Below are 8,306 nucleotides of genomic sequence, written 5' to 3'. Positions count from 1 at the left end.
TGTTGTTTGGCGGGTCCGGGCTGGGGATTCGAACCCGCCACCTTAGGTGTACGTGGCTGGCGCCTTAGCCGGTTGAGCTATAGGCGCCGAGCTGCCCTTCTTCTTACATCTGATTCCCGAGGTCCTGAGAAGGGGTGGCTGGCTGCCAGCTTAGCCTCACCCAGGTCTGTTTGTGTGACTGGTGCCAAGACCTGGGCACAGCATGTTCTTCCTGCTGGGAGTTGGGGGGAGGTGGCCCAGGCTGGATTCCAGAGCTGCACCTGCATTCTGGCCCAGAGCACACCTGCTGGGACCACCTGTGGGGGGGATCCTGCTGAGGACAAACCAGCCTGTAACTTCTGCCTCCCTTCCCCCAGGGCCGCCTGCCCCGGTACCTCATCCACCAGAGCCTTGCAGCCACCATGTTTGAATTTGCCTTTCACCTGCGGCAGCGCGTCGGGGAGCTGGGGCCCCGCTCATGATCATGCCTCCTTGCCCACCCTGCCGGCCAGGGTCCTATTGCCACAGCCTCTAGAACCAGACAAGGGCCCAGCTGGGCTTCCTGCTGCCCACAGAGGACCTGGCCCCAAGCTTCCACCCTCCACCGAGCCACTGTGCTGGAGCCATGGTCCTGAGCAGGTGGTGGGGTTGAGTGCTCAGACTCTGGGGCTCTGCTGGCTGGAGGACATAGGGTCTGTCCTGCTCATGTTTACATGGGGTATCCCAACTTTCTGGAGGAGATTGCGGTCTCCTACCTTGCCCTGGGTAGGACAGGTCAGGGTTGCCTGTCACCAGATGTTAGGTGAAAGAGCCCTTCATCTGCCTGCTCTCCCATCAGTTTTTTAGCTCTGGAACCTTTTTCCATATACATTTGTGGGGAGTGGGTGGCAGGTGGGGGCGGTGGGTGCTGGCAATATATCTCTGCCTCTCCCAGGTTGTTTCCCTCCTCCCAGGGCTTCCTTGGGGACCTTTGTAATTTGAGCCAATTAAAAATATGAACAAAAAAAGCAGCCTTTCCCTCTGCCTGGCCTCTGGAGGGAAGAGGAGGGCAGCAGCTTAGATGGGGAAGGAGTGAGTGGCAACACATCACGGAGGGCAGAGCCAGTGGGAGTCTTTCCTGGAACACTCCCCCCTCCACAGCCTGACCAGTTCAAGTGAGCAGATGACAAGTCAGAGAAAAATGCCCTGCCCCAGCCAGGCCTCAGGAGGGCAGGTTGAGGTCTCTAGTGTAGGATGAGGCGGGGTAGGAGGAGGCACAGGCAGTGTCCCCAACAGGCCTTGACTGTTAAGGGTGGCTAGAGATAGGCCCTGAATTTTAGGGACATATTGGCACCTTGGGGGTCTCAACCACTCGGAACCCTGGGTCTCCCAGGCTCCACTCTGACCCCCTCTACCCCTTAGCAACCCCACCAGGGGCATTCCGGAGCCTGGGCCAGGACGCTGCCCTCCTCCCTGCCTGCCTGCCCTGCAGGCTTCTAAAGAAACAGACTTGTTTAGAGCCAGGTGGATCCTATCTTGGCCCTGCTAGGCGTGCGAACTTGACCAAATCTACCTCATAGCCTGTTTCCTACTTTGTGAAAATGGGACTAATGTCATAGGGTTGTTTCAAGATTAAAAGATATCAACAATCAGGCATAGTGCCACAGTAATCAGTAGTATGCAGTTCTGTACCCTGCTGGGTGTCCATGGGCCTTACCAGCAGCTGGCTCTGCTGTCCCCACAAGGTTCTCTGCTCAGCTCCCGTCACTGCCTCTTCTGGGCCCTTTGCATTGTCTACTTAGCAATGCCCTCATTCTCCCACCTGCATGTCAGCTTCTTGCACGAGTTGCTAGCTTTAGGTCCTGCGCTGTCCCACAGTTGTCTTCTTCCCCTGCTCCCTGTGAATGACACCAGCCCCCTCCCAGGTAGCACATGTTGCTGGCAGGGGCCAGAGCTCTCAGCCATCTTGTTGTGGCCAGAAAGGGGAAAGTGGGGCCCAGGGAGGAGCAGAGACTGACCCAGCCTATTTATGGCCAATTTGGGGCTGGGGCCAGGTCTTCTGACTGCCATTTGTCGGGGCCCCTGGATTCCCATTTCACCCCACGTGGCATGTTGAGGTAGAGCTGGGGGCTCCTTCCACCCCCAGAAGAGACCACTTCTCTGACCACTGACCATGGGAAAGGAAAACACCTGGCAAAGGCTTATGCCCCAGGGTCCCAGGTGTGGAACTAGCATCCCCCAACCTTGCTGGTGTTGGTCAGGGACTAGGCTTTTGGGGCAGGCACCTGAGGACGTGGTTATACTGTCTCTTCCAGTGGAGGGGAACTGTCTGAGGATGTGCCCTTGAGCCCAGACAGAGGAGAGGGCCGCCGGGCAGGACCTGGCAGTCCCGGTACAGAGCTCAGAAGGGGCACCAGTTCCTGCTCTGTTTACTGACAAGCTGCTGTCCTCCCTGAGCAAGAGGGTGTGGGTGGGGCAGAGGGCAAGTGCCAAGGAGACACAAGGCTGGGCACATGGTTGGTCTGAGACAGTGTCTGAGGAGTGTAGGGCACCTGGAGGTGTTGCTCTGAGGACCCCAGCCCAGACCTCTGGCCTGGGGCACCCAGTGCCCAGGTACCACAGCCCCTGCCTTGGATCCAGAGTCCCCCCATCAGTGAGTCTTGGCTCTGCTTATAGCATCTGACGCCAGAGGGGCCGAAAATAGCCCCTGGAGAAGCGGGAGGAGGGGGTTATTTAAAGGGCCTGGGAGGAGCAGAGCAGAGAGGGTGTGAGGAGTGATCATGGCCACTTCGGAGCTGAGCTGCCAGGTGTCCGAGGAGAACTCTGAGCGCCGAGAGGCCTTCTGGGCTGAGTGGAAGGATCTGACGCTGTCTACACGGCCTGAGGAGGGGTGAGTTTGGGTCAGCACCCCTGCTTCCCCAGTGCAGCCTCCCTGAGCCACATAAGGCCACAGCACAAAGCCCTGGAGAAGTTTCTGAGGGTGGGGCAGGAAGAGTGCCCATTGGAGAGAGTGAAGTAGAGTCGCCCCTCCTGTCCCCCAGATCCTAGGAGCCCCTCACTCAGAGCTCAGGGTCCCCCACTCCTCTCCTTCACAGTTGCTCTCTGCATGAAGAGGATGCCCAGCGGCGGGAGACCTACCACCGACAGGGGCAGTGCCAGGCACTGGTGCAGTGCTCCCCCTGGCTGGTGATGCGGATGGGCATCCTCGGCCGTGGGCTTCAGGAGTACCAGCTTCCCTACCAGCGGGTGCTGCCACTACCTATCTTCACGCCCGCCAAGGTGGGTGCCACCAAAGAGGAGCGCGAGGATACCCCCATCCCACTACAGGAGCTGCTGGCGCTGGAGACAGCCCTGGGTGGCCAGTGTGCGGATCGCCAGGAGGTGGCTGAGATCACCAAGCAGCTGCCTCCTGTGGTGCCCGTCAGCAAGCCTGGTGCCCTTCGTCGCTCCCTGTCCCGCTCCATGTCCCAGGAAGCACAGAGAGGCTGAGAGGGCCTGTGACTTGGGCTTCACTGTGGCTGGGCCCTTCCTGGCTAGAACTACAGAAGGGAGCTGCTGGCCATGGATGCTTTGTAGTTTGCCCAGAGTTGGGGGCTAGGGAAGAAGGGAGCCAGAGGCCAGGATGCCTGAGCCCCCTGAGTTCCCGAAGGGAGACAAAGACGGTGGGCACTGAAGGTGGGGAGGTGGGGGCCAGCACAGCCTAGTACCCCAGCCCCAGGAGAATGGACAAAAGATGCCAGTGAAGGGTGAGAGTGCCTCGGTAGTGACCCTTGTCCAGGTTTCAGCTTCAGAGAAGAACTAGGAAAAGTGTGAGGGGATCTGGAATGCTCTAGGCAGGAGGCTTGGAGAAGATTGGAGGGAGGGGGATGTGAAGAGGGTAGAGGCAGGCATGGTGGGGCCCCCAGCATCTTGTTAGCGCTGCAATAAATGCTGAATTGTGCTCTAGAGTCTTGTTTCTTTCCTTGTGCTTGTGGGGCCAGCCTGTTGGTGTCCCCCCCCCCATAACCCCTTCTGGGAACAGGACCTGCGTCTGAGCATCTGAGCTAAATATGGCAGAGCTGGTGGGTACACTTCTCTGGGAGAGGGGTGTAGGGACAAAGTTGTAAACAGGGTGACTATCAATCCCGTCCCCTTCTTGTTCCTGTCTGCTGCTGCCCAGTACTGGCTTCCATGTCCAACATGCTGGCACTGGGCAGTGCCCAGCAGGCCAGCTGGCACCAAGGTTTGTTTCAATGATGTCTCATGGAGAATATAGAGGAGACTGGCACAAGGACTGTCTTTGGCTGTGCCTCAGGGTGTGGACAGGGTCAGTGACCCTAAGGCTAACCTCTCAGTTCTGAATCCAGACAGAATCAATCCTTGGCTGGGGTCAGTGCTCCACCCTCTCTGTCCTGGGAGCATAGGGTAAGGTGGAAGGGGGTGGAGGAGGTCAGGTTCCTGTCTATGACCCCTGCAGCTGTTGTGTTGACTGATGGCCCAATCTGGCTGCTTTGCCCCCCAAGATTTTCCCTCCTTGGGACAAGGAGGATTAAGCAGAGCCAAGACTCGGCTTAAGCTGATAGCCCACCCAGGGGAGGGGGTACTGGATGTTCCAGAGGGGTCTCCCATCAAGAAAACCATGGAGAGAAGTTGTGGGCAGAATCGTCTTCCATTTGTGGGGACAGGAGTGAAGACATCGCAGCATCTTGACAGCCGGACACCTGGAGCGTCCACTGAACCTGCAGACCCGGTATGTGTAGTTATCGCAGAGGGGGCTGAGCTTCCAGAGGAGCGAGGTCAGGGACATCAGACCCGTGGGACTCCAAATCTGCAGGCGCCTAAAGGTCCGGACTACGCCCCCTGGCGGCCCCTGGAAGGTCTGTTCCGAGCCCTCGACCGGTACTTGGGTCCAGCGCCCCAGCGATGGCGGGAACATCCCGAACCTTCTGTCCTGGACAGCCCTCAGATAAGCGGCGTGAAGCCTGCGGGGCTCACAGGGAACCGGCAGTTCCGCCTGCTAAGTGCATTAGCGCTTCTCGCCTCCCTTATCGCTACTGCCATCGGACGAGCGGAGCCCAATCCTGGCTCTGGGGGCCCCCGGAGCGACAGCAGCAGAGGCCGGAACGGACTGTCCTTTCTGAGGTGGGGGGAGGGGGTGCTGAGGACGGGGTGGGATAGGAAAGGGCGAGGAGAGAGGATTGGAGGAGGGGCGGAGAAATGGAGTTGGGGTGACATTACTAAGGAGAGGGTGGGTGTTGGAAAGGATGTCCGGACGAAGGGGAGCCTGGCGGGAGTCTGGGGGTGCAACCATGGGGAAGAGCAGGGACTGGATGCTGGGCAAAGGAGTGAATGGCTGCGGGGAGCTGGAGAGAGGACGGACGGGAGGTGCCGAGCTGACGGGGTGGGAAGATCCAGGACCTCGGGGTCAGGAGCTGAGGCTGGGGGCGCGAGGCGGGACTGGAACGGGCAGGTGAGGCGAGGGGTGGGGGCTGCGGGAGCAAGTGCGGAGCGGGGTGGGGCGGGAGCTGATGTCTCCATGGCCGCCTCCCTCACCTCCGGTGTGTCTGCTGCTCGGACATTAACGGAGATGGATGGGGTGGGGGACACGTGGCGCGCGTGGCCCTGGGCGGCTCATAACTCAGCTGCAGCCCCCACCGCAGAGGGGCCGGGCAGGGGGTCTGGCGGTAGATAAGGGGCCGCGAGTCCAGCGGCGGACAGCGCGGGTCGTGGCAGCAGCATGAGCCAGGAAGACGCGAGCTACGCGGCGGGCGCAGCCCCTGACTCGGACCCGGGCCGGGCGGCGGTGGCCCTGGCCTACCAGCGCTTCGAGCCCCGCGCCTACCTCCGCAACAACTACGCGCCCCCGCGTGGGGACCTGAGCAGCCCGGACGGCGTCGGGCCTTGGAAGCTGAGCTGTTTGGCGCAGACCTTCGCTACCGGTGAGCGCGGGGAAACTGAGGCACAAGGAACAGGAAGTCACAGAGAGCTAAAGGGGGCAAGGAGAGACAAAAAAAGAAATCAAGAGAGGAGGATGAGGATCAAGAAGCAGAGATAGCTAAGAAGTGCAAACAGAAGAGAGAGGGAGCGACATCCCTTAGGAGAGGGGCAGAGGAGAGAGAGGTGGAAAGGGGAAGCAGAATGCTCAGAACTGAGGGCTAGGCTCACGCCTACCACTCTGGGAGGCCGAGGTGGGTGGATTGCTTGAGCTCACCAGTTCGAGACCAGCCTGAGCAAAAGCGAGACCCCAGTCTCTACTAAAAATAGAAAAAAAACTGAGGCAAGTGGATCGCTTGAGCCCGAGTTGGACGTTGCTGGAGCTATGATGTCAGGACACTCTACCCAGGGGGACGGCTTAAGACTTTGTCTCAAGAAAAAAAAAAAAAAAATGGCTGGGCACATGTACCCGGGCTGGTGGGTTTGAACCCAGCCTGGGCCTGCTAAAACAAAACAAAATAGCTCGGCCTTGTAGCAGGCACCTGTAGTTCCAGCTACTGGAGAGGCTGAGGCAAGAGAATTGCTTGAGCCCAAGAGCTGGAGGTTGCTGGGAACTATGACACCATCAAACTCTACTGAGGGCAACAAAGTGAGACTCTGTCTCAAAAAAAAAAAAAAAAAAGAACTGAGGCCTGAGGTGGGGAATGATGCAGGGGAGACTGACAGGAAGAGAGAAACAGAGAAAGAAATGGAGGCAGAGACTGGAGAAGGGGAGAGAGAAACAGCCAAGCACTGTCAGGATTTCCCTACCAGCCCTCACTGGTCGATGCAGTTTCCTAGATGTGGATCAGAATCTCAGAGAGGGTAAGTTCCTTTCCCAAGGTAGGTGAGTCCCCAGAACTCTGCCAGGTTGTCTAACTCTGGAACTAGTCCTTTCTCTAGGTAGAGTCGCACTTACAGGGGGAGAAGGAACCAGAGAGGGGGTGAGAAGCAGGTAAAGAGGTGGGTGACTGAGTTAGGCCTGGTACCAGGATTGTCTTCCTCTGCCTGCTCAGGTGAGGTGTCTGGACGCACACTCATTGACATTGGTTCAGGCCCCACCATATACCAGCTGCTCAGTGCCTGTGCCCACTTCGAGGACATCACCATGACAGATTTCTTGGAGGTTAACCGCCAGGAGCTAGGGCTCTGGCTGCGTGAGGAGCCGGGGTCCTTCAACTGGAGCACCTACAGCCAGCACGTCTGCCTCATTGAGGGCAAGGGGTAAGGGCTAGGGGGTGAGGGCTGGGCAGGGGGCCTCCCATAATGTATGTGGTGGGGGGCAGAGAGGTCTGAGGGTGGGACAGTCCTGAGCCCTACCTTGTGCCCCTGCACAGTGAGTCCTGGCAGGAGAAGGAGAGCCAGCTTCGAGCCCGGGTGAAGCGGGTCCTGCCTGTTGATGTGCACCAACCCTGGCCCCTGGGCACCGAGAGCCCGGCACCCCTGCCTGCTGATGCCCTGGTCTCCACTTTCTGCTTGGAGGCTGTGAGCCCAGATCTGGCCAGCTTCCAGCGTGCCCTGGATAACATCACCACACTGCTGAGGCCTGGGGGGCACCTCCTCCTCATTGGGGCTGTGGAGGAGTCATGGTACCTGGCTGGAGAGGCCAGGCTGGCAGTGGTGCCAGTGTGTGAGGAGGAGGTGAGGGAGGCCCTGGTGCATAGTGGCTATGAGGTCCGAGACCTTCGTACCTATACCATGCCTGCCCACCTTCAGACAGGTGTAGATGATGTCAAGGGCATCTTCTTTGCCTGGGCCCAGAAAAAGGTGGGGGTAGGGGTGTGAGGGCCCAGTATGCCTATACCCTATGCCCCCTAGTCACTCAGATTCCCTGTTCTCTGAGGTGGCACCTAATAAAGAAATAATTCTCTGCTGCTGAATGTCAGTGCTGTCTGTGGCTCTCCTGGGAAGCAACGAGGGCTCAGACATCTCTTCTGAGTATAGGGGTGTGGGAGGCACCAACGCGAGGCTTTTTTCCCAGAAGCTTCTTTGAAGGTAGCTTTCTATACAACTTGGTCTTTCCAAAGTAAGGAAGGCCAGGGTCAGGGGAGTGCATTCAGCTCCTGCAGTGCACCAGGCACTTGTGATATACAATTATGTCTGTTGTATCCTTCAGTCCCACTTTCAGCAGTTGGTCTTGGTCGCCTGTTTCCAGGTGAAGATCAGAGAGCTCAAGTAACAAATGAGTAGTACAGCCTGGTTCAGACCAGAAAGGGGGAGAGTGGGAGGAAATGTGGAGACAGAAGTGGAATTTCCGGCTCGGTGCCTGTGGGTCAAGCGGCTAAGCCGCCAGCCACATACACCTGAGCTGGCAGGTTCAAATCCAGCCTGGGCCCACCAAACAACAATGTCGGCTGCAACCAAAAAAATAGCCAGGCGTTGTGGCAGGTGCCTGT

At 58.5% G+C, this 8,306-nt stretch overlaps 3 protein-coding genes across 5 annotated transcripts in view; all 3 read left to right on the top strand.

The window, feature by feature from the left end:
* The window catches only part of STARD3 (StAR related lipid transfer domain containing 3), a 23,947-nt gene extending 23,207 nt beyond the window's left edge, over nt 1-740 (top strand). Inside the window, exon 15 of one of the 3 annotated variants that reach the window (XM_003786419.3) lies at nt 357-740. In XM_003786419.3, coding sequence (XP_003786467.1) covers nt 357-461 — 105 coding nt within the window. In that variant the 3' untranslated portion in view covers nt 462-740. The remainder of the gene's footprint in view (nt 1-356) is intronic. The other 2 variants (XM_012803152.2, XM_023511104.1) reach the window with 2 other exon arrangements.
* Nucleotides 741-1,953: 1,213 nt separating this feature from the next.
* On the top strand, nt 1,954-3,871 carry TCAP (titin-cap). Its single transcript, XM_003786418.3, has 2 exons — nt 1,954-2,848; nt 3,054-3,871. Exons 1-2 carry the CDS (start codon nt 2,739-2,741, stop codon nt 3,445-3,447), a joined length of 504 nt encoding a protein of 167 aa, XP_003786466.1. The 5' UTR covers nt 1,954-2,738; the 3' UTR covers nt 3,448-3,871.
* Nucleotides 3,872-5,621: 1,750 nt separating this feature from the next.
* PNMT (phenylethanolamine N-methyltransferase) lies at nt 5,622-7,783 on the top strand. The gene is made up of 3 exons (XM_003786417.3): nt 5,622-5,876; nt 6,927-7,134; nt 7,248-7,783. The coding sequence occupies exons 1-3, from the start codon at nt 5,675-5,677 to the stop codon at nt 7,693-7,695; spliced, it is 858 nt and encodes a 285-aa protein (XP_003786465.1). The 5' UTR covers nt 5,622-5,674; the 3' UTR covers nt 7,696-7,783.
* Nucleotides 7,784-8,306: the final 523 nt, after the last annotated feature.

This window comes from Otolemur garnettii, unplaced genomic scaffold, assembly GCF_000181295.1.
Source record: "Otolemur garnettii isolate 467f Iridium unplaced genomic scaffold, OtoGar3 scaffold00018, whole genome shotgun sequence".
NCBI classification, from domain to species: domain Eukaryota; kingdom Metazoa; phylum Chordata; class Mammalia; order Primates; family Galagidae; genus Otolemur; species Otolemur garnettii.
This window is presented reverse-complemented; position numbering and strand designations above follow the sequence as displayed.

Coding starts and splice junctions, on each gene's coding strand:
- TCAP (XM_003786418.3), top strand. CDS start 2,739: ATGGCCACTTCGGAGCTGAGCTGCCAGGTGTCCGAGGAGAACTCTGAG. Junction 2,849..3,053: donor TCTACACGGCCTGAGGAGGG/GTGAGTTTGGGT, acceptor TCTCCTTCACAG/TTGCTCTCTGCATGAAGAGG.
- PNMT (XM_003786417.3), top strand. CDS start 5,675: ATGAGCCAGGAAGACGCGAGCTACGCGGCGGGCGCAGCCCCTGACTCG. Junction 5,877..6,926: donor GGCGCAGACCTTCGCTACCG/GTGAGCGCGGGG, acceptor CTGCCTGCTCAG/GTGAGGTGTCTGGACGCACA. Junction 7,135..7,247: donor TGCCTCATTGAGGGCAAGGG/GTAAGGGCTAGG, acceptor GCCCCTGCACAG/TGAGTCCTGGCAGGAGAAGG.